Source organism: Ranitomeya variabilis, chromosome 1 (assembly GCF_051348905.1).
Source record: "Ranitomeya variabilis isolate aRanVar5 chromosome 1, aRanVar5.hap1, whole genome shotgun sequence".
In the NCBI taxonomy this organism is placed as follows: Eukaryota; Metazoa; Chordata; class Amphibia; order Anura; family Dendrobatidae; genus Ranitomeya; species Ranitomeya variabilis.
The window spans coordinates 527,897,716-527,923,644 of record NC_135232.1 but is presented as its reverse complement, the minus strand read 5'-3'; the positions used below and the strand labels follow the sequence as shown (position 1 = coordinate 527,923,644).

Genomic DNA, 25,929 nt, shown 5'->3' with positions numbered 1-25,929 from the left:
TTCTGCTTTTGGGCTCCCTCCGGTGGTTGTAGGTGGTAATGCAGTTGCCCCTGAGTTGCAGTCCTGGTCAGGTGTATCTGCTGATTGCAGTTCTGACTGGGGTATTTAGGCGTGCTGGATTCATTAGTCCTTGCCAGTTGTCAATTGTTGTTGGGAGGTGTAGGACCTTTGCCTGGTTCCTCCTGCCTTTCTGCCAAATCAGCAAATATAAGTCTCTGTTTTTTTTTTCCCTGTGGCACACATGCTGTGTGCTTCACAATTCAGTGCTATTCTTTGTGTTTTCTTATCCAGCTTAGATTGTGTCAGTATTTTCTCAGTCTTGTTGGATTCTCTGGAGTGGCAGATATACATTCCATGTCTTTAGTTAGATTGTGGAACTTTTTGTATTATCTGCTGTGGATATTTTTGGAAGGGTTTTAATACTGACCGCCTAGTAATCTGTCCTATCCTTTCCTATTTAGCTAGAGTGGCCTCTTTTGCTAAATCCTGTTTTCTACCTGCGTGTGTCTATTCTTCTCCTACTCACAGTCATTATTCGTGGGGGGCTGCCTATCCTTTGGGGGTCTGCTCTGAGGCAAGGTAGCATTCCTATTTCCATCTATAGGGGTATTTAGTCCTCCGGCTGTGTCGAGGTGTCTAGGGCATGTTAGGCACACCCCACGGCTACTTCTAGTTGCGGTGTTAGTTCAGGATTTGCGGTCAGTACAGGTTCCGACTCCAGAGAAAGTTTCATGCGGCTCCAAGGTCACCAGATCATAACAGGGGACATCACAGATCGCTGATCTGACAGTTTTCACAGCACTCTGTCAGATCAGCGATCTGACTGACAGCGCTGCAGGCTTACCAGCGCCTGCACTGGACCCGGAAGTAATCCCTGCAGGACCCGGATGCAGCCCCGTGGCCATTTTGGATGCGGGGCCTGCAGGGATAGGAGGTAAGAGACGCTCGGAGCAACGCGATCACATCGCGTTGCTCAGGGGGTCTCAGGGAAGCACGCAGGGAGCCCCCTGCCTGCGCGATGCTTCCCTATACCACCGGAACACTGCGATCATGTTTGATCGCACTGTGACGGGGGTTAATGTGCCGGGGGCGGTCCGTGACCGCTCCTGGCACATAGTGCCGAATGTCAGCTGCGATAGTCAGCTGACAACCGGCCGCACTCCCCCCGTGAGCGCGGCCAATTGCATATGACGTACTATCCCGTCGGTGGTAATTAAGGCCCACCCCACCTCGACGGGATAGTACGTCATATGGGATTAAGGGGTTAAAGTCACTTAGAGGGGTGTACAAGACAGAAAATACCAAAAAGTGACACCATTCTAAAAAGTACACACCTCGAGCTGCTCAAAACCACAATCAAGAAGTGTATTAACATGCTTCAAAGGAACTGAAGGAATGTGGAAGCAAAAAATTTACATTTTACTACAGAACCAATTTTTTTTTATTTTCACAAGTGTAAAAAGAGAAAATGAACCACAAAATTTGTTGTGCAATTTCTACTGAATACGCCAATACCTGAAATGTGGGAGTATGGCAGAGCTTGGAAGAGAAGGAGTGCCATTTGACTTTTTCACTGCAGAATTGGCTGGAATTAAGATGGGACGCCATGTCGCTTTTGGGGAGCCTCTGATGTGCCTAAAAAGTGGAAACCCCCCACAAGTGACACCATTTTGGAAACTAGACCCCTTAAGGAACTTATCTAGATGTATGGTGAGCACTTTGAATCCCTAAGTGCTTCACAGAAAAACGCAGAGCCATGAAAATAAAACATCTTTTTTAATTTTCCTCGAAAATAATTTAGCCCACAGTTTTTTATTTTCCCAAGGGAAACAGGAGAAATTGGACCCCAGAAGTTGTTGTCCAATTTGTGATGAGTACGCTGATACCCCATATGTTGGGGTAAACCCCTGTTTGGGCGCACGGGAGAGCTCGGAAGGGAAGGAGCGCCGTTTGGAATGCTGACTTAGATGGATTGGTCTGCAGGCGTCACGTTGCATTTGCAGAGCCCCTGATGTACCTAAACAGCAGAAACCCCCCACAAGTGACTCCATTTTTGAAACTAGATCCCCAAAGGAGCTTATCTAGGTGTGTGGTGAGCACTATGAACCCCCAAGTGCCTCACAGAAGTTTATAATACAGTCGTGAAAATAAAAAATCTTATTTTTTCCACAAAAATGATCTTTTTGCCCCAAAATTTTTATTTTCACAAAGGTAACAGGAGAAATTAGACCACAAAAGTTGTTGTGCAATTTGTCCTGAGTATGCTGATACCCCATATCTGGGGGTAAACCACTGTTTGGGCGCATGGCAGAGCTCAGAAGGAAAGGAGCGCCGTTTGATCTCAATTCCAGCAAATTCTGCATTAAAAAAGTCAGACGCCATATCACGTTTGGAGAGCCACTGATGTGCCTAGACAGTGGAAACACCCCACAAGTGACACCCTTTTTTGAAACTAGACACCTTAAGGAACAAATCTACATGTATGGTGAGCACTTTCAACCCCGAAGTGCTTCGCAGAAGTTTAGAATGTAGAGCCATGAAAATAAAACATTTTTATTTTCCTCAAAAATGATTTTTTAGCCCACAATTTTTTATTTTCCCAAGGGTAACAGGAGAAATTGGACCCCAAAAGTTGTTTAGTTTGTCCAGAGTACGCCCATACCCCATATGTGGGGGGATACAGTGTTTGGGCACACATCGGGGCTAAGAAGGGAAGTATTGACGTTTTATAACGCAGACTTTGACTGAATGGTCTGCGGGCGTCATGTTGCATTTGCAGAGCTACTGATGTACCGAAACAGTAGACAAACCCCACAAGTGACCCCATTTTGCAAACTAGACTCCCAAAGGAGCTTATCTAGATTTGTGGTGAGCACTATGAACCCCCAAGTGCTTCACAGAAGGTTATAATGCAGAGCCATGAAAATAAAAAATGATTTTTTCCACAAAAATGATCTTTTCACCCCCAAATTTTAACATTCACAAGGGTAACAGGAGAAATTGGACCATGAAACCATGATGTTGTGCAATTTGTCCTGAGTACGCCGATACCACATATGTGTTTTGGGGCCACTGTTTGGGTGCATGGCAGAGCTCAGAAAGGAAGGAGTGCTCTTTTGGAATATAAACTTTGATGGAATGGTCTGCAGGCATCATGTTGTGTTTGCAGAGCCCTTGATGTACCTAAACAGTAGTGACCCCATTTTGGAAGCTTGGAAACTAAATTCCCACAAGGAGCTTACATAGATGTGTGGTGAGCACTTTGAAGGTCCAAGTGCTTCACAGAAGTTTATAATGCAGAGCCGTGAAAATAAAACAAACATTTTTTTTCCATAAAAATGATCTTTTAGCCCCCATTTTTTTATTTTCCCAAGGGTAACAGGAGAAACTGGACCCCAAAAGTTGTTGTCCAATTTGTCCTGAGTACCCTGATGCCACATATGTGGGGATAAACCACCGTTTGAGCGCACGGCAGAGCTCAGATGGGAGGGAGCACCATTTGACTTTTTGAACTCAAAATTGTCTGGAATCAATGGTAGCGCCATGTCGCGACTAGAGACCCCCTGATGTACCTAAACAGTGGAAACCCCCCAATTCTAACTCCAACCCTAACCCCAATTCAAACCCTATCCATAATCCTAATCACTACCCTAACCCCAACACACCCCTAACCCTAATCCCAACCCTAACCCTAATCACAACCCTAACCCCAACACACCTCTAACCCTAATCCCAACCTTAACTATAACCCTAATCACAACCCTAACCCCAACAAACCCCTAACCCTAATCAAGACCCTAACCACAACACACCCCTAACCCTAATCCCAAACCTAACCATGACCCTAATCACAACCCTAACTCTAATCCCAACCCTAACCATAACCCCAACACACCCCTAACCCTAATCCCAACCCTAACCATAACCCTAACCACAAACCTAACCCTAATCCCAACCCTAATCCCAATACACCACTAACCCTAATCCCAACCCTAATCCCAAACCTAATACCAAACCTAACCCTAATACCAAACCTAATACCAAACCTAACCATAACCGTAATCACAACCCTAACCCCAACACACCCCTAACCCCAACACACCCCTAATCCTAATCCCAACCCTAATCCCAATACACCACTAACCCTAATCCCAACCCTAATACCAAACCTAACACCAAACCTAACTCTAATCCCAACCCTAATCTCAAACCTAACCCTAATCCCAACCCTAACCATAACACTAATCACAACCCTAACCCCAACACACCCCTAACCCTAACGCCAACACACCCCTAAATCTAATCCCAACCCTAATCCCAATACACCACTAACCCTAATCCCAACCCTAATACCAAACCTAATACCAAACCTAAGTCTAATCCCAACCCTAATCTCAACCTAACTAATCCAAACCTAACCCTAATCCCAGACCTAACCCTAATCCCAACTTTAATCTCAACCTTAACCCTAATCCAAACCCTAATCCCAAACCTAACCCTAATCCCACCCCTAACCCTAACTTTAGCCCCAACCCTAACCCTAACTTTAACCCCAACCCTAACTTTAACCCCAACCCTAATTTTAGCCCAACCCTAGCCCTACCTTTGCCCCAATCCTAACGCTAATTTTAGCCCAATCACTTTAGCCCAACTAAACCTAATTGGAAAATAGAAATAAATACATTTTCTTTATTTTATTATTTTTTCATAACTAAGGGACTGGTAAAGGGGGGGGTTATTTACTATTTTTATTATTTTGATCACTGTGCTAGGGTGTATCACAGTGACCAAAATGAACCAATAGGAAAAATCTTCCTATTGTTGCCGGGCACCGGCCGGCAGATCTCGGTGGGCACACAGCGCATGCGCCCGCCATTTTCTGCCCAGAAAAAGATGGCAGGGCCCATGGGGAGAAGCAGGAGGGCTGAGGAGCACCGGGATACACTGGTAAGTATTGGGGGGCGATCGGGAACCCAAATTAAATGGCAGTGAACTTTTTTTTTGCGATCGCCGGTATGCAGTTAATACCTGCGATCGCAACCCGGGGTCGGTAAAAACCAACCTGGATCATGTTCTTTGGGGTCTCGACTACCCCCGGCAGCCGAGACTCCGAGATCTGCCTGTTGCCAGCCGGCAGATCTCTGTGGGTGCACTGCGCATGCGTCCACCATTTTCTTCCCGCAAGAAGATGGCGGCGCCCATGGGGGAAGCACTAGGAGCACCGGGAGGTACCGGGGGGGCAGGGATCGGGGATCCTATTTCTCTGTCATCTTATGTGCGATCACTTCTGAGGACAGAGAAATTAAATGGCACAGCTGACTTTTTTTGTGGTCGCCAGTAAACGGTTAATACTGGCGATCGCAACCAGGGGGTCGTTAAAAACCAACCCGAATCATGTTCTCTGGGGTCTCGGCTACCCCCGGCAGCCAAGACCCCGGAGAAAATCCGACTCTGGGGGGCACTATACACTTTTTCCACCGCACTGTTAATTAACGGCGCTGTGGTTTAAGTACCCTTAACTACCGCCGTTAAAAGGCATATCGCCGGTCGTTAAGGGGTCAAAATTGCAGTTGGCAGAAGTTACCCTTCAAATATGGGAGATCTGGAGTAGTTTGCAGAAGAAGAGTGGTCCAAAATTCCCAAAATTCCAGATGAGAGGTGTAAGAAACTTAATTGTAGGAAGCGATTGATCACAGTTATTTATTCCAAAGAGTGTGCAACCCAATATTAAGTTGAGGGTGTCCATATTATTAGCTGCCCGTTATCAGTAATTTATTCGCATTTCCTACTACAGTGGTCAAGCCCGACGCCCTTTATGCTATGCCTTTCCCATCGCCTCTCTTGCATCCTTGTAGCTCCTGCTTCCCCTTCTGTCACCCAATGTTGTGATTTTTCCCTGTCTATATGCAAGGCCTATAGATACATACTTCTATTTTACACACTATTAGCTTTGATGGTCCTGCTGTTTGCCTTCTCATATGATCAGATTTTTGACTCTGCAAAATTCTCTAGTCTAGTTATTTTCGTTACCAAAGCTTGTTGCCTGATCCTCCCTTTTTGTTTTTCTTTTTTTTAGACTGTAATTTATAGTTACTGTGTAGTGACTACACTGTTTATACTATCCAATTTTTTTTCGACATTTGATGTAACGCAAATACTCGTACTAACATTATCACTCGTGTTCTACATGTTGCATCTTCGCTACTATATTGTAACAGTTATCTGTTCAAATGTTTTTTGTTAACTTTAAAAAAAAATGTTAAATAAAGAATTGTTAAATATCAAGTTGAGGGTGCCAACAATTTGTCATGTCCATTTTTGGGGTTGTGTGAGAATTGATGTTCAATTTTCCTTTTCTTCTCTGTTTTTTTTTTGTGTTGTTCCAATACGCACAAATGAAATAAACATGTGCATAACAAAACGTGCGTAATTGCAGTAATTTTCTGGGAGAAATATTTCCTTTTTTTGAACAATTTCAAAGGTGCCAACACTTTCAGACATGGCAACAATGGAATTTTTGCTATATAAAGTGATGTTATCATTTAACAAAAGTGTTTACATCAATTGGGGTCTAAGGGGTATCGTTTCTCCTTGGCGCTTTAGAGTTAAGTCCTCTTTTTCTCAGAAGAGGCAATTTGCATACATCAGTTGGTTAACTATTACTTTATATAGCCACTCCATAATCGATAGTAATGATTCCTCAGTGATGTTGCATACAAATGTTTATGCTTCTTCATGCAAATATTGGGAGATGAATGGCATTAATCCAGACTTTGGGTTTTGTCAGAAATTCTAACTAACAGCATTCCCTATTCTCACCAAATGAACCTCACGAAACCTAGTCATTAAATTGATTAATGCTTTGCACTCCGTTGCCTTTATTATTTTCTGTATGTCTCCTTGGCAACAGGCAGAATTGTCCTGTTCCTTTATCCTCCATTGCCTCATTGTTAAAGAGAAGGCAGGCAATTTGTGTGTATAGAGCCATATATTTATACAGGATATGACAGATGCAGTCATGTGTGTACTGGTCAGGGATAGGTAAGGAGGACGAGTGCATTTGGGATGTGATGCTCTAGCCGTTAGTTACGTTCACGTGGTTTTACTTTTTTTCTTTTTCCTAAAATCCTACAAGAGGAGGATATATATCTTCAGTTTCTAGGCTTCTGAGGGAGTGCTGCTGTTTACAGGCTTCTGGTAATGTCCGCAGAGGAAACATACAACTAGTTGTTCTTCACCTCATGTGGATCCCTCTCTTTATCCAATTTATGAAACCTGCAGATGTCTAAAACTGGATTGAAAAAGTCTTGAAAATACAGTTATGTGAAAAAGTGTTTGCTCACCTCCTGATTTCCTATTCCTTTGCATGTTTGTCACACTTAAATGTTTCAGATCTCCAAAGAAAATTTAAATATTAGACAAAGATAACACAAGTAAACACAAAATGCAGTTTTTAAATGAAGGTCTTTATTATTAAGTGAAAAAGAAATCCTAACCTACAGCGCCCTGTGTGAAAAAGTGATTGGCACACACACACACACTTACACCACTTAAAACATAAATTAACTATGGTTTATCACATCTTTGGGAAGTTGAGTTCAAGTTCCCTAGCCACAAACCAGCCTGATTACTGCCACACCTGTTCTCAATCAAGAAATTACTTAAATAGATCCTGCTTGTCAAAGTGAAATAGACCACAAATGGCAAAAACATGAAAGTGGTGAACCTTCCGAGAAGTGGCCGGCTGACCAAAATTATCCAAACTACAGGCCTCACTTTCCTCAGTTAAGGTCAGTGTTCATGACTCCACCATATGAAAGATCCTGTGCAAAACGAAAGACGAAAACCACTGCTGAGCAATAGGAACATAAAGGCTCAACTCAGTTTTGCCAGAAAACATCTTATTAATCCCCAAGACTTTTGGGAGAATACTCTGTGGACTGATGAGACAAAAGTTGAACTTTTTGGAAGGTGCATGTCCCAATATATCTGGCGTGGAAGTAACACAGCATTTCAGAAAAGGAAAATCAGACTACCAGTAAAATATGGTGGTTGTATTGTGATGGTCATGGGCAGTTTGGCTGCTTCAAGACCTGAAAGACTTTCTGTGGTAAATGAAACTATGAAGTCTGCTGTCTACCAAACAATCCTGAAGAATGTCTGACCATCAGTTTGTGACCTCAAGCTGAAGCACAGTTGGGTTATGCAGCAGGAGAATAATCCACAACACACCAGCAAGTCCACCTCTGAATGACTTAAGAAAAACTAAACTAAGACTTTGGAGTGGCCTAATCAAAGTCCTGACCTTAGTCAGATTGAGATGCTGTGACCTTAAAAGGCAGTTCATGCTCGGAAACCCTCCAATGTGGCTGAATTACAAAAATTCTGCAAGGATGAGTGGGCTGAAATTCGTCCAGAGCGTTGTAAAAGACTAGTTGCCAATAATAGCAAACGCTCGATTGCGCTAGTTGCTGCTAAGGGTGGCCCAACTAGCTATTAGGTTTAGGGGCAATCACTTTTTCACACAGTGCCCTGTAGGTTTCGGGTGATGCTTTTGGACTCTGTAATGCCCCAGCCATTTTTCAAGAACTGGTGAGTGACATCTTCCGGGACCTTCTCTAGAAGTGTGAGGTAGTATAGCTAGACGACATCTTGGTGTTCTCTTCCGATCTGCCTTCACACCAAAGAGATATTCGCCTAGTCATGCAGAGGTTAATGAAGAACCGTTTGTACGCCAAATATGAAAAGTGCATCTTCAAGCAGACCTCTGTTTCATTTCTTGGGTACATCATCTCTAAGACTGGCTTGAAAATGGATCCCAAGAAGGTATCCGCTGTCTTAAAGTGGCCCCCGTCCAGAAGATCTGAAAGCCATCCAGTAGTTTCTCAGATTTGCAAACTATTACCACCAGTTTATTCTACATTTCTCCACTCGGACTGCATATAAGATATGGACTCCAGAGGCAAAGAACACCTTTGTGTCTTTAAAACAGGACTTCTCCTCAGCTCCTGTGCTGAATCATGCAGATAATAACAAGCAGTTCTTTCTAGTGGTGGATATTTTTTTCTTCAGGGGTCCCCAGATGGTCTCCTGTGAATGCAGCAGAGATGATGATGACATTTTGGGGCATTGTGCTGCATATGTGCATTTGGCAATACTGGAGTACTGATATACTCTACAACACACCGGTATTCCATATGGCCATGACATGGACATAATTTGAAACAGTCCAAAAAAATTTGCATTATAATGATAATGCGCAGGGTCCTCCCCACGGCAATCCTAACTTTTATTGTCTATACAAAATTCAGCCGGTAGCTGATCTTTTAAACATAAAATTTCCTGAGCCACACAACCCCCAAAGGACATTGCTATAGATAAAAATCTGGTTCATTTATAAGGGAGGCTAAAATTCTGCCAATACCTGACCAGTAAGAGGGCCAGGTATGGAATTAAACTGTACAAGCTGTGTAAGAGTATATCGGGGTACACCTACAGATTTAGGGTCTATGAAGGGAAGGACACCCAAATTAACCCCCTGGCATGCCTCCTTGTCCTCGGAGTGAAAGGGAAAATTCTGAGAAAATTGCTGCACCCACTGCTGGATAAATGTTATCACTTCTACATTTATAACTTTTACACCAGCATCCCACTTTTCAAGACCCTCTCTGTTGAAGATACAGTTGCTTGCGGCACCATGCGAAAAAAATCAGAGAGGCCTGTCATGATCCAGACCGGGTTTTGAGTCCTGTCTTCCCTTTTCCTGGTCTGATCATGTCAGGGGTTACATTTCTCAGCCTCAGTCTGGTCTCAGGTTTGCTATTTAGCCCCTCTGTGTCCTGCAGATCATGTCAGTTGACAACATCAACAAATGCACTTTTACATGCGTCATCTGCCCACTCTGCATCATTAATACGATCCATTCCAGTGGGCCAATTTTTAAGATTGAGAGGCCTGTGTTCTACTGTCAGTTATTTTGAGACACGTGCTGAGGAACTCAAAATGAGGTTTATTAATCTGGGCTACAGTCATCGTAGTATAAAAAAAGCCTACAATAGGGCAACACATTAATCTAGGAATGATTTGTTATACTCTTCTCCTAAACCCGATGTGATGTCGCAAGTTCTGTTCATCACCAATTACCATACTGAAAATCGGAGGATGAGGAATGCCTTATCAAAAGCATAGACAATACTCACTGCAGACAAGACATTATCTAAACACCTTACCAAAGAACCTAGCATCACATATTGCCAGTCTAAAAACGTACGGGACACATTGGTGAGGTGTCACTACCAGAATGAACCCAAAACTTTTCTATCCCAGACACAATAAAAGAAGGGATCTTTTCAGTGTGGTCATTGTGTCGCTTTCCCTAATATTGATAGAATAAGCACATTTAGTGATTCTACAGGTTCTAAAACTTTTACTATTAACCATTATATCAACTGTGAAACGGAAGCAGTAATCTATTATGCTATATGTCCATGTCCTAAAATATATGTAAGTCTCACTACTCGCCAACTGAAGATACGAATACGTGAACATGTCAATGGCATAATTGCTGCTAAAGATGAGGATGACATATCTGCCCTAAAAACTATCCCTAAACACTTCAAGCAATTTTATAATTGTGATCCATCATACCTAAGGGTCACGGGTAAAATTCCACCATCTATATGGGGACGCAACATTAGTCAGAGATTAGCGCAAATGGAAGCAAGATGGATATGTACATTGGACACCATATATCCCCTCGGTTTGAATGAAAATATTAGTTTTATACCGTTTCTATGACCACCTAGTCATTTATAAAGTTTTATATTTGAATTTGGATTTTGCATAGTTTCATCTATTTATTTGATTTTAATGAGCACTTCATTTATTTTATCACTTTTTTTAATCTCTTTAATTATATCTAGTGCTGTACACCATATGAACATTTGTTCTTTTATTATGTATTCATACATTTTTTTATCTTTTCATCTAGTTACCTTTTGTTTGTCAGGGGTGTCCTGGAGTTTCTTCGTTGTCCGGTTAGTTTCGGTTGCGGTCGCCCTTGCCTGACCTCTGGGTTTGGCTGGTCTGGCTGCCTAGACGAAGAGATATCATTATATAGACAAGAGACAGAAAATGAAGAATCAATTATTTATTTATTATTGTCATGCACTTCAATATATTGTTGTACTAATGTTTAATTTATTCACTCGTTAATTTCATTTTTGTGTTTTATCCTATTTCATATATTTATTCATGTGTCTATTATTATTATCATTGATTATATTCATCACTATCATTTTATTCTTATTTTTTACAAATAATTAACAATTGATATTAATTCATCTTTAGTCATTGTGTATTTGAAATTGATTTATTCATTATCTCACTCCCTTCTCTTCATTACTTCCCCCGCTCCCCCCCTTTTTCTTTGTCCACAGTTCATAATTAACTTTATATTATTTTTCTACTTAGATACATTTGAATACATATTTTTCACATCACTATCACTTATTTTACCTTACTTTATTTTAATTTTATTTTGATTTGTGTTTGATCACTATTTTTCTAAGAAAAATATTTACAATTGAGAGTCCTCAGTAGGGTTGCTCGATCCCATCATGTAAAATCGGAATTATACCGATTTTCACCATGATCGGAATTCCGAATCCCGATTCCGATCTTTGAATGTGATCGGAAATCGGAAGTGCGTTTTTTTTTTTTTTTTCACAATGCTTGTGATTGACACATGAACCACCCAATAAAGAGCCTGTGTAGTGTGGGCACATCCAGTTTGGGAGAGGGGAAGAGTGTGGGCGGTGCGTGGGCAGAGACTGTGCGTGTGTGTGTGCGATCGGGGTCTGTGCGGGACAGTCGGGGGGTCTCTGCGGGTCTGTGCGGGCCTGCCAGGGGTCTGTGCGGGCCTGCCAGGGGTCTTTGTGTGTGTGCAGGCATCGTCCGATGGGACTACAAGTCCCATTGGGCTATGCCTGCTACAATGACAGTGATTGACATACTAGCCAATGATGGGACAGTAATAGTCCCATCATCCGGCTAATGTGTGTCACCTGTAAAAAATATTAAAATAACAAACAAACAATATACTCCCTGATCTGCAGAAATCCACGAGTGTCCCACGACGATCTCCCATGGAGAGCAGCAGCACCCTGGGACTGCAGTATTGTCCCACTTCTGCTGCCGCCAGTTTCCTGAGTAAGGGACGCTGCCTTCTGGGCCCCAGGTGCACACAAGAGACCTTCAGAGTTCTATGCTAGCAGAGTGGGACGGTTCCCCCAGATCACTGGACAATGTGTCAATACGGACATCATTGTCTTGGTGTGACAACCCAAGGAAACTGAAAAACGGAGTGCTTGGATCCAGGCCCCGCTAGTCACCATAGAAGTAGATGCCAGCAAAAGGGGATGGGGTGCCATAGTCTTCCAGACATCTTTCCAGGGTCTCTGCTCAGCTGAAGTCAGCAGACAGTCTTCGAACTTCAGAGTTAAAAGCAGTGGAGGAGACTCTCAGGACAGCAACATCAGTGGTTCAAGGTACCCACGTGAGAGTCTATTCGGACAATGTAACCATGATCGCACATCTCCGTCACCAGGGAAGTTTGAAGTACAGAGACCTAAAAGGTGTCATGTTGGACGCTGTTCACTCTAGGGCGTCCGACAAACAACGGTAATTCCTCATTCGTCCACTATATGCTCAGTGGCGCCGGCTAGATTGATCCAGATTGTCCGGGGTTAATCTCGCTGGTACTCGAGTTGGAGGCTGTCACGCCCATTGCCTTTAAATAGTTTTTCTGGGCTTTGGGCGTCGCCGATTATAGCTTGTGTCTTGTGCCTGGTGATCTCCGTCTGGAGTGGTTGTCTAGGAGAGGAAATATCGTATCTGGTGGTGTATTATCCTTCGTTATATTTCTCCTTCCCATATTTGTATTGTTTTGCCCTGTGCACATTATAGTGTTTTCCTATGTGTCTGCAGCGTGGTGTTTTTTATTTTTCCCTGTCTGTGCTTTCTGTAGGGGTTGGTGAGAGGTCTTATCACTGGGTGGCGGGTGGAGGTTTCAGCTTAGTACTGAAACAGGACTCCGGGTCAGGCCTGGCGGCCCAGACATGCACACCTTCAGTGTAAACTCTGGGAGAGGGACAGACAGGGTTTCCCTAGTTTGAGGGATATTGCAGGGGCCCGGGTAATCAGCTGTAGTCCACCCAGTACCCCCGTGACATTATTATCAGCCATATTTTTTGTATTCCATGGATCCCATGACTTCCATAACCCGCCAGTTGGAGGCGCTGTCCCTGCAGGTCACTGAGCTGAAGGGGGCAGTTCAGCAACAGGGTCTAGTAGTATCTAATGTGCAAGCTGAATCTGCAAGCAGAGTTGCTGAGCCAAAGTTTCCTTTACCTGAAAAGTTTGCTGGGGAACGCAGTAAATTTGTTACTTTTCGTGAATCTTGTAAACTATATTTTCGTATGCGCCCGATCTCCTCAGGTAATGAGACTCAGCGTGTGGGCCTGGTGTTGTCATTACTGAACGGGGATCCTCAAGCATGGGCGTTTTCTTTACCATCTGATTCTGCTGCATATAACTCAGTGAAGTTTTTTTTCTGCTCTTGGACTCATTTATGAGGATCCTGACAGAATGGGTCTAGCAGAATCTAAAATTCGCCCTATCTGCCAGGGGGAGCGTATGGCGAAGGATTACTGTTCTGAATTTCACCGCTGGGCGGCAGATACACAGTGGAATGATCCCGCGCTGCGGAGTCGGTTTGTTCATGGGGTTTCAGGAAGGGTTAAAAAAGCTCTTCTGATGTACGAGACTCCTGCTTCTCTAGAATCCGCTGAGTTTTTTTTATCCGCATTGATCGCCGTCTGCGTCAGGGGGTGCAAGAGACGCCGCCTATGGGAGAGAGCCTAGGTACACGTGAGGTTGCTGCAGGTGAGCCCACGGAGCCTATGCAAATCGCAGGGGTGTCACATGTGAAGCATCGTGACCCTTTGCTCAGGAAGCAGAGAGCCTGTTTTTGCTGTGGTAAAACTGGTCATTATGTTAATACTTGTCCTCTGCTATCTAAGAAAAGCGCAACGGCGGAATAACTACTAAGCTCAGAGGGTGTGGAGGCCAATCTGAACTTATGCATATCCTCCATTGTGGTCTCTCAATGTATGCTCCCTGCCAAAGTTATGGTTACTGGCAGAGAGCTGCCAATCACTGTTTGTGGATAGTGGTTCTGCCACTAATCTTATTGATGAGTTTGCGCGCACAGCCGGTTTCACATCCTATCCGGGTGGTCACCATCAATGCCGCTCCTCTCCCACAAGGGGAGATTACTGAGTTTGTGGCGGAGGTTAAACTCCACATTGGGGTCCTACATTCGGAGCAAGTTATATGTAGGGTGCTCAGTAATCTGCCTGCACAAATGGTTCTGGGTTTTCCATGGTTGGCTATGCACAACCCGGTGATTGACTGGAAAACCCAGGACATCATCCAGTGGAGCAGATTCTGCCAGGAGAATTGCCTGGCCACGTGTGTGTCCACTGTGACTCCTAGTATTCCTGAGTCTCTGCTGGATTTCACAGATGTGTTTTCTGAAAAGGGTTGTTCAGAATTGCCACCACATCGTCCCTATGACTGCACTATTAGGTTAAAACCAGGGGCCAAATTGCCGAAAGCTAGGATGTTTAACATAATAGAAAAAAATGGAACAGCACAAATCCTCTACTTATCTTCAGGTGCAAAGCCCAGACAACCCGTCCTTGGTTGTTTCCAATTCATATATTTCACAAAAGCAGGCAGCACTCCATGATCTTTAAATCAATATGCAGGTGTTTATTGAGCCCACATCTCCATGCAACGTTTCGGCTCTTGAGAAAGGCTCAGTTAGAGCCGAAACGTTGCACGTTGCATGGAGATGTGGGCTCAATAAACACCTGCATATTGATTTAAAGAACATGGAGTGCTGCCTGCTTTTGTGAAATATAGGATGTTTAACATCTCTGGTCCTGAGAGGCAAGCCTTAAAAGACTATATCGCTGAGAGTCTGAGCAAAGGGCACATCAGGCCTTCGTCCTCGCCTGTGGCAGCAGGGTTCTTCTTCGTTAAGATGGCGGTTAGTCGCCCGTGTCTGGATTTCAGGGAGTTAAACCAGATTACGGTCCGTGACCCATACCCTATGCCGCTGATACCCGATCTGTTCAATCAGGTGGCTGGTGCTAGGTGGTTCTCTAAGCTTGACCTCAGGGGGGCGTACAACCTCATAAGAGTCTGTCAAGGCGATGAGTGGAAAACAGCTTTTAATACTCCTGAGGGTCATTTTGAAAATCTGGTGATGTCATTTGGTTTGACAAACGCGCCTGCTGTATTTCAACATTTCATAAACTATGTGTTCTCTCATGTCCTGGGAAAATTCGTTATTGTGTACCTTGATGACATTCTCATCTATTCATGCGACCGTGATACTCATTTAGAGCATGTTAGGCAGGTGTTACAGCTACTCAGAGAGAATAAGCTCTATGCTAAATTGCAGAAATGTGTATTTTCGGTTCAGGAGTTGCCCTTCTTGGGTTATATTATGCCCGCTTCTGGGTTTAAAATGGACGCCGCTAAGGTGCAAGCGGTGCTGCGTTGGGAACGGCCTGATAACCTATAAGCGCTCCAGCAGTTCCTTGGGTTTTCTAGCTATTATAGAAAGTTTATCAAAAACTTTTCTACCATTGCTAAACCGCTCACTGACATGACAAAAAAAGGTACCGATTTATCCGCCTGGTCTGAGCCTGCTCTGCGCGCATTCGAGTTTCTGAAGAACAGTTTTGCTTCAGCTCCCATTCTGGTGCAACCGGATGTATCGAAACCATTTACCGTGGAAGTCAATGCGACTGAGGTTTGAGTGGGGGCGGTACTGTCTCAAGGCTCATCCTTGAGCGAGTTGCATCCATGCGCCTATTTCTCCAAGAAACTGTCGCCCACCGAACGTAACTACGATATCGGCAACAGGGAGTTGTTGGCTATCAAGTTGGCTTTTGAGGAATGGCGACACTTTTTGGAGGGGTCAATTCACCAGGTTACTGTTATTACCGACCACAAGAATTTGCTTTATTTGGAGTCAGCCAGCCAAGCGTCTGTCCCCCAGGCAGGCTCGCTGGGCATTGTTTTTCACGCGGTTCAACTTTTTTGTTACTTACCGACCTGGGTCTAAGAACACTAAGGCAGATGCTTTGTCCAGGTGTTTTCCGGGGGGAGAACCTCGGGAGGAACCGGTACCCATCCTCCAAAAAGGTGTAGTGGTCTTGGCTCTCACGACAGAGGTTGAGGCTGAGATTGCCGAGGCTCAGGAGGCAGTACCACCAGAACAAATTGTTTGAACCGCTCCATCTTCACCTAAAGATATTGGCAGAGCATCATGATGCTGTCCTGGCTGGTCACCCAGGGGTTAGGGGTACTTTGGAGTTGGTGTCGCGTCGGTTTTGGTGGCCCAAAATCCGACAGGACGTGGTCTCACACGTGTCAGCATGCACCACGTACGCTAGGGCTAAGACGCCCCGCTCCCGTCCTGCTGGCACACTACTTCCTCTCGAGGTACCCAGTAGGCCATGGACGGAGATCTCCACGGACTTGCCCTCCTCAGCTGGGAACACTGTCATCTTGGTGATTGTTGATCGGTTCTCAAAAATGTCGCACTTTGTGTCTTTGCCTTCATTGCCTAACGCTAAGACTCTGGCTCAGGTATTTGTGCAGGTGGTCAGACTTCACGGGGTCCCGTCTGACATCGTGTCTGATAGGGTTACTCCATTTGTGGCAAAATTTTGGAAAGCATTTTGCTCACGGCTGGGGATCAAGTTGTCGCATTCTTCGGCATTTCATCCTCAGTCAAATGGTCAGACCGAGCGTATGAACCAAAATTTGGAGCAGTACTTACGCTGTTTTGTTTCTGACAACCAGGAGTGGTCGACGTTCCTTCCTTTGGCTGAGTTTGCCATAAATAATCACCGCCAGGAATCTTCTGGGGAGTCTCCGTTCTTGTGTTTACGGGCACCATCCTCAATTTTGTACTTTGAGTCAGGGGGGCTCTTCCGGCGTCCCGGGGGACCTGTTAGGTGCACAACTGTCTTCCGTCTGGAGGAAAGTGAAAGCGCCTGTTGAGCGTGGGTGCAAGGTACAAACGTGTGGCTGACAGTAGACGTGTGCCAGGTCCGGACCTGAGTGTGGTTGACTGGGTGTGGTTGTCCACAAAAAACATAAGACTCAAAATACCATCCCTTAAATTGGGTCCTGGGTTTATTGGTCCATTTAGGGTCGCCGCCATCATTAACCCGGTTGCCTACCGATTGGAGCTCCCTACGGTATATAAGATTCACGTGTTCCACAGATCGTTATTAAAAAAGGTGGTGGGTTCTGTGGACGCGGCACCGATGCCTCCTCCAGTCTTGGTGGATGGCAGTTTAGAGTTTGAAGTCTCCAAGGTGGTTGACTCTCGAGTGGTGCGCCGCACGTTACAGTACCTGGTACACTGGCGTGGTTATGGGCCGGAGAGGTCTTGGGTACCAGCCTCAGATATACATGCGGACTGGCTGGTCAGTATGTTTCACCGCCGCCATCCGGACAAGCCGGGTCCTATAAGTCGTGAGTACTGAAAACAGGACTCGGGGTCAGGCCTGGCGGCCCAGACATGCACACCTTCAGTGTAAACTCTGGGAGAGGGACAAACAGGGTTTCCCTAGTTTGAGGGATATTGCAGGGGCCCGGGTAATCAGCTGTAGTCTACCCAGTACCCCTGTGACAAAAGGCATCTCGACAAGAATAATCTCTTAGGCCAAAAAGTATCTTCTCTCTGTGCAGCCCTTCACAAAAGAGTCAAGCGGGCAGACTTCCTGAGCAGAAGGGGTATTCTGACATCATAGGCAGATCACAACTATGAGTCAAAATGAGAAAGCAATCCAGAAAAGCAAAGGAAGCTGCGGGTCCCTCTACTTTCTCCTGGATGCATTCCTCATCCCATGCCCCCTCCTCGGAGGCAGTTTTGGGGGTCAGATATGGATTCCCAGTCAGTCTGATACGGACCAGACCTGAAAGATGCAAGATATGCTCAATAGCCTCATCTATGCAAATTTCCAAAATTCTGAACCTAAGGAAGGACGAGTCACCCACTCAGGAGCACTCCGTTGCTTTCTAAGGGGTAAAATGTCCTTCCTGGAGTTTTCCCTAATCTCAGGGAAGTTATGATTATTTCTAAACATTGGGAACACCCTGAAAAGCGATTCCCAGGTAGGAAGAGGCTACACATCCTTTACTCCTTTAGCCCAGACCTTCTTGATAAATGGGCAGAATCCCTAATGTGGATCCGCTGGCTTCTCGCCTGTCTTCCAAGACAGCCTTGTCTCTACCGATCAATGCATCGCTTAAGGATTCTACAGATAAGAGATTGAATCCTTTGCCAAGTCAGCCTTTGAAGCAGCTGGCGCCTCTCTGTCCCATATTTGCCTACACCTAGGTGTCACAATCCATGTCTGCCAGGGCAAGAATGATTACTCAGGGTATTCTAGCAGCAGCTTCTCCGGATGGGATGCCAGATCTGGCATATCAGATTGCCCATACCGGCAAATATCTCGTCACCTCTCCCTTTTGATGCAGCTGGTTGTTCCACCACGGCTACCACCAACATTGTTGCTCTACACTCCAAGGCTCTAGACCTTTTGGATCCAAGCTGTATCAAATAATTTCAGATGCCAACGACGGGGAAAAGCACCCTGCTTTCCCGGTCCAAGTCTAAATGTCCTTTTAATAGGAAAAGGTTGTTTCAATCTCAAGAGATATGGCGACTTCCGGCTACAAAACCGACTTTTCCTCTCCCCAAGGAAGAAGTTTCCTTCTGTTTCGCCCGCCAAGTCATACGTCGCAGGCCCCAGGAGTTCTTCAGGCACACACAGGAGTGATCATACCCCTCCCCTGAAACGTATGGTTTTCGGGGTTCTACTCTATTCTTTTCATAGCCACGAAGGAAGACAGACCGCTCCCTCCGTTTTTGGACCTCGATCGGTTTACCTATCACGTTCGGATCTGTCTTTTCAGGATCGAGTCCCGACATTCGGTTATCACTTCCATGGACTGGGAGAATTCTTCACATTCCCATTTGTGTTTAGCATCAGAGGTTCCTATGGTTTGCGATCCAGGAGGGTCTTTATCAGTTCACTGCCCTTCCGTTTGACCTGGCCTCTATTCCCAGACTAGTCATGTCATGGCAGAGTTCATGGACATCCTTCTCCCCAGGGTTTTTTTTCCATATTTCCCAACTTAGACGATCCTATCAAGGAGCCGTCCCGCCAAGACTAACCAGAGTCTTCAGTTTACCCTGGTCCATCTTGGCTAGATAACAGAGAGAAGTTCTCCCTCATCTTTGCTCAGCAGCTGGTGTTTCTAGGTATAAGGTTCGACACAACCCAAGCCCATGTTTTCTTTCCAAAGGAGAGGTTTTTCATCCCTCTGCCTGGGGATCCGTACTCTAAAGCTTCCAGCTTCTCTCTTCGTACGTTCCTGCATGACAGTTCTAGGGGAGATTGTCACCATGGAAGCTGTTTCTTTTGCCCAGTTCCATGCCTGTCCTCTTCAGCTGGCCATCTGGTCGTCTCCCTGGATGATCCCATGCTTCTACCTCTCAGGGTGAGGCAGTCCCTCACTTGGTGACGGTGTTGGCATCAGTCCTATGAAGGAAGTCCTTCCTTCCTCTCTGGTGGCAATTCATCCCTACCTATGCCAGTTGTCTCTTTTAGGGAGCCGCTTTTTTCTTAGTCACACAACGCAGGGCCACTGGAACGCCTAAGAGGTCTCTCTCCCCGTCAATCTCCTAGAGATCAGGGCTATTTTTTCTCTGCTCTACATCACTGGCATTCTCGCTTTCCAAGCCAGCCGGTCTGCATACAGAAGGACAACGCCACAGCCGAGGCTTACATAAACAAGTTATGATAGAGGTAACAAGGATTCTACAATGGGCAGAACGTCACATTTCTGCCATGCACATTCCAAGGGTAGAAAGTCAGGCAGTGGATTTTGAGCCATCAGGGTCTCGCTTCGGGCGGGTGATTGCTCAGCCCCGCCGTCTTCATCCAGAGAAATGGGGCTCCTGGGATGTCATCCTCATGGAGTCTCGGATAAACCATGCGATTCCTTGGTTCGTAGCAAGGTCCCGGGATCTGCTAGCCAGCTATTGAGATGCTCTAGTAATATCGTGGTTACAATTCCAACTGCCTTATCTTTTTCCATCTCTCCCCTTGTCCGAGTGTCGTGAAAAGGATAAAGGAAGGGATCCCTATAATCCGGATAGCTCCGGACTAGCCAAGAAGGACCTGGTAAACATGTTCATGGATGCCCCTTGGAAACTTCCAGGCCGTCCAGATTCTCTCTCTCTCTCTCAAGGTTCCCTCTTCCACTAGTTTATAGTCTCGAAGTTTAACAGCATGGCCGTTGAGACCAATCTGGTCATTCAGACCATTAGGGCCAGGAAACCAGCATCCTTGCATATCTACTACAAACACTGATAGGCGGCCTTCCGGTGGACTGTGTACAAGGGTTTGGTCCCCATGTTTTTTTCTCTTCCTTCCATTCTTGGTTTTCTACAAGCAGGTCTTGACTTCGCTCTATCATTTCTGCCAATTTTCCAACGAAGTCTGGCTTCTCGTTCCCAGGTAAAGGACCTTTCTTCAAGGAGTCGCCCACCTGGTACCTCCTTATCGTCTTCCTATAGATCCATGAGTTTTTAACCTTGTCTTGGCGCGCTGCTGCACGCTCCTGTTGAGTCCATACAAGACATCACGTTTTTTTCTCCCATCTTGGACAGGTGTCGTCTTAGTTAAATTACGTCCATCAGGAGAGTTTCTCAGTTAGCGGCATTGTCCTGCCGTTCCCCGCTCCTGATTCTATATGGGGACAAGGTAGTTCTCAGGCTTGTTCCTTCCTTTCTACCCAAGGTGGTCTTGTCATTGCTCATTAATGAAGACATTGTCCTTCCTTCTGTGTCTCTCCGGTCCATCTCCTGGAGAAGTCCCTCTACAAGGTGGGTCCCGTCACTGCTATCCTAGTCTACCTTTCAAGGACTGCTCCCTTTTGTCAATCTGATGCCCTGTTCCTCATCTAAGGGTTTTCTTAATGGGCTCCTAGCTTCTAAGTTCACTATTGCCGTGGAGGCATTCCGCATCCAGGACAAACAGCCTCTTACGGAGATGAAGGCTCTTCCGGGAGCGAAGGCTCACTCTGCTCTGCGGTGGGGGCCTCCTGGGCTGTTCGTTACCAGGATTTGGCTTTCCAGATTGTAAGGCTGCAACCTGGTCATCTTTGCACGCCTTTGCGAGTTTTTAAGGGGTTCATACCCATGCCTCGTCTGATGAAGGCCTGGGAAGAAAGGTACTGCAGGCGGCTGTTTTGCACCAGCTGACCCGAGTCCATTTATTCCTTGAATCTTCCTGTTTCCCACCCTAGGGACTGCTTTGGGACGTCCCATGGTTACCTGTGTCCCCCAATGAAGCGATAAAGAATGATATTTTTGATACTCACCGTAAAATCTTTCTTGGAGCCTTCATTGGGGGACACAGCACCCTCCCTAACTGTTTATACCATTATTTGGGTACATCTGTTGTACCATTATTTGGTCTATGTGCCTTTGTTGTTAGATTGGTACATATGTTGAGTTTTTTGGTTGCTTCTCCTACTGCTCTAACACTAACTGAGGTACTTTGTGCCTGTCGTTGGGTGTATACTGCGGAGGAGCCATCTTCCTTTTTTGCATAGTATCAGCCTCCTATCGACAGCAGCATACACCCATGGTGTCCCTCAATGAAGGTTCCAAGAAAGATTTTATGGTGAGTACCAAAAAATACCTCCGTTTTGATCACTGTGATAGACCCCCATCATAATTGGATCAGGCACCCCATTTCTCCCTCTGATGTGTGATCACATCAGAGGAGAAATTAAATGGGATATCAGACTTCTGTGGTCGCTGTTATTTCATTAATACCCCCAGTAGCTGAGACCCTGGAGAAATTCCAACTCTGGGGGGTGCTATACACTTATTTATGTTAAAAAGCGGCGATGAGGCATAACTACTCTTAACTGCTGCTGTTAAAAAGCGTTTTAGTGGTCATTAAGGGGTTAAGATCTATTCCTGGGGACAAAGAAAGATATGCAGGATGTCACCAAAAGTAGGAGGGTAGAAGTTAGTATCTGCTGTGTGATTTGCACTGCTTAATCTGTGCCAAATCTAATATTGAAAGGGAAACTGTTTAATGGACTAGCATAACACAGGCAACACATTTAAAAAAAAAAAAAAAAGTAGGAGACTTAAGAAAATCACTCACAAAAGATAGGAAGTAACAGAAAAAGTTTATTATAAGCCCATACACTGGCAGATAACTGAAAGCTTAAATTGAGTAAACGCCTACTGAAAAAGTATAAATTTTTTTTTTTTATAAAATAGTTTTAATTTGTCTTTCATACAAACATAATTAGAGGTAATGGATTTCTTAAGTTGCCACCTCAGCACCCCACAATACTGAAATCTTTCTGAAAGGTTATCAAAATATACAATTTACCACTAATAAAAAATGAATATATGTTTTACAGCTTTTGCACTTAGGTATACAAAATGGTAAATATTTACATTATGTCAATAGAGTACAATGCACAGTATACTAGGAGGGTCATTAGAATCAATGTCCACATCATTACACAGGCAGTTCTCATGGTATTTGTATCTCTATATACAAAAGTAGGAAGGAGAGCTGCATGAATAACTCTGGAGCACACCACCCTATTGACTAGGTGTAATGCTGATCTTGCTGCTTTCTTGTTTACAGAATGCCAAGTAATTCATGCCTCGCTTTGCAGAGACCAAATACATCAAGTCATGGATGTACTGCAAACTATCCAGCAATTCATGAATAGAATCTGGGCTTGACAACCACTGATGGGATGAACTGCAAAGTATTTGTGTTAAACACTAAAGATCCTGTTTCAATTGCTAAAGCACTTTGCCAAGATATATGGCATAGTCATGAAAACATGCCATTAGTGATAAGAAAACATACTCAGATAAGGAGGTATCCGAGCAGGATTGTGTGCCGACTGTTAAGCATGCTCAAAAAATATGTAAAGTGTCCCCACGACTGCATGTCTTGCAGCTGTTAGGCAGTCATAACGCATGCAGTTGCAGGATCCACAAAAATTTGTCGAGTACACCAAAGGCCCTGTTGGCACACAAAAGTATGCTTGGGTAATGCCTTATCTGAGCACATTTGCCCCTCGCTACATGCCATAAGTAGTGAGTGCAGTGATAAGGCACTAGTGTAAAAATTTGCAACTCAGACACCATGACACATCGTTAGCACAAAGCACTCTTAGCAGTAAGGAGCAATATCATTGGTGTCAAGTGGCATAAAAGGCAGTTTCTAGAAAAAGGGAAATTGTGAATGCTGAATGTCTAAGTATAAGACCTCAGTGAGATGCTACAATGCTCTCTATAGCCATGACAGAAGAATATAAGTGTCTAATCCAGCACGATTGAAATTACAATACAGGAGAAGATACTGGTTAAGTATTCACCAATTACAATGAACGATTGTCATTGCGGCCAGATTTTAAGCAGCCTTGCCCATTTTAGAGATCCCCGTCAGAACTCTTGTAAGCATGTGAAAGGCACTTCAGAAAAGTAAAAGATGGTGCAAACAATTTGAGGCCTAAAAGTCAGACCAATTTCTAAATGTTTAAACTAACATTATGTCCATGTGGCACCACATCACTAGTAATACCCCTTTACTAAGGATAAAGCATTTACATTCCACCTTTATGGGCACAGATTTTTCAATAAATTTGGTCCTAGGTTTTTGATACATACAAATATGTCTACCACAAAAGGACTGAATTAAACTTAAGTTCATCAATTTAAGAGTGAACAGACACTGGGTACAGCAATGTTCCACCCAACAGACAACCAGGACTTTCTGAATACAGCCCAATATTGGGAATGTATGGAGGTGTAAGGCTCTGAGAAGGAAAACATTTGGTCTGACATTTACAGGGTGAGCACATATCTACCAGTAATCATTCCTGTACAAACACATTGTATGCATTTGATTAACAGTGAATAAACGATACAAGTTTATATTAAGTAAAGGCAAAATAAAGCCAGCATGCATGTGACATTAGATAAACATTCACTGCCATTAGCAGTAGTATCAGAATAAAAAAAAAAAAAAAAAAAAAAAGTGTTGGGTAGGTATGTATTCAAAATGGTCATCAAGACACCTGTGCAAGAAGCTTGATGTAGTTTGTGACAAGTCAGTAACAAATCAGATTTACTGCTGGCCTCTGAAACTTCATAATTTGGTCCTCAAGTATGAAAACTGACATGCAAACTGAACATTAATTAATATGTTCATATAACTGTACAGGGAATTATCCAGCCACCACCCTATACACAGCTATCATTGCAGTCTTTAAGGAAAACAAAAAAAAAAAAAAAAAGGTTAAGTAAAATATGGAATGCAAGGACACTTGAGTGCTGCATTTCTATCCTATAAAGTGGCTTTTATTTGGAATGATGGAAGTGAGCCCTTTGCAACATTAGGTCACCCTGCAAAGAGCGGAAAGTCTTATCCACAAGTTAAATGGTGGACTTTGAAAATGAGACTCGCAGATGATGATTTTCTCCCATGTCATGGTTGTGAAGTTCTATTACTGACTCTATTGCTTCTTCAACTGAGCCCATCTGGATGAGAGCCATCTTGCGATCTTTCCTGAGAATATAAAAATAAAATATAAAATATATCTATCCTCCCCCAATCTCTAGGTGCATGCAATAGTAAAGCTTACTGGAAAAATTTGAAGCCTTTGACTGTGCATCCATCATTTGAGAACAGACCCTTAATATCTTCTTCACTTATAGATGGCCTAAAGAGAAATTAGATTTAGACTTTACATTTTTACTCCATGTTCAGGGAATTCTTACAGCGTATGATAGGAGTAAGATTCCAAAAACATTTAAAATCTTACGGTATGTTGGAGAGGTGGAGTGTAGCAGAAGGAGGGAATATATTTTGGAAGTTCTTGGACCCTGGTTTCTTAAAACGATGGAGCGGAGAGTTGGTGTAGTCTTTTGTTAAGCCCTGGTCTTCTTGTCCTTCTTTGGGCAACTGTACAGACTGATGTTTGGATTGAGTAATCCGAAGAGGCTTCCCATGCAGTCTCTGTCCATTTAAATGGCTCATTGCTGTGAGGTGGGGAGGGAGTAAAATATACAATACGGATTAAATACACCCTTATTCTGAAACAATATGGGGGCAGGGGAAAGGAAGCGTTTACCTAGCTGAGCTTGATTTCCATCAGCCATCTGAACAAGTGCATTCTCCTTCTTGTTGAAGAGAATTTTCACTCTGTGTACATCCCCATATACACCTTGAAAGGAGAACAAGCAGATTAACAAATAAACTACTGAAGAAGTTTTTGCATAAGTGTAAGTCTCCCCACAAAAGTACTTGTGCCGTGGGCATGCCGAATTAGTTTTATAGGTTTACTGATCAAAGTAATTAAAACAAAAAAAAAAAAAAAAAAAACAGAAGAGATCACTTTTTTTAATCCACCACTCCAGCTGATTTTTTTATTTTTTTTTTGTAAGTGTTACTGCAAGAGTGGCGACACTAACCCAAGCGCCAGCAGTCAACTCCATCTGTTCTCAGCACTGCGCTGTTAGTCTTCTGCTAGATCATTTAGGGTTTCTGAATGAATCAGAAGTCACTACTCAATGTAAGTCTATGAGAGTCAGAACAAGGCTCTCCTGGATTTGCACAGAGCTTGTGACAGTTACCTCAGATCTGTCAAAAGTTTAGGTCACAAGATGACAGACTGAAGCAGCATCAGGAACAGTTGCGGTTAAGTATACTACTA

The 25,929-nt window shown here is 44.2% G+C and overlaps 1 protein-coding gene across 1 annotated transcript in view; it reads right to left on the bottom strand.

Moving 5' to 3' along the window:
- Positions 1-22,352: 22,352 nt before the first annotated feature.
- Positions 22,353-25,929, bottom strand: part of LOC143766520 (polypyrimidine tract-binding protein 1) — a 44,454-nt gene continuing 40,877 nt past the window's right edge. The window contains exons 12-15 of the mRNA XM_077254275.1: positions 25,348-25,440; positions 25,039-25,255; positions 24,859-24,936; positions 22,353-24,782 (exon numbers count right to left, since the gene is read on the bottom strand). Coding sequence (XP_077110390.1) covers positions 24,650-24,782; positions 24,859-24,936; positions 25,039-25,255; positions 25,348-25,440 — 521 coding nt within the window. The 3' untranslated portion in view covers positions 22,353-24,649. The remainder of the gene's footprint in view (positions 24,783-24,858; positions 24,937-25,038; positions 25,256-25,347; positions 25,441-25,929) is intronic.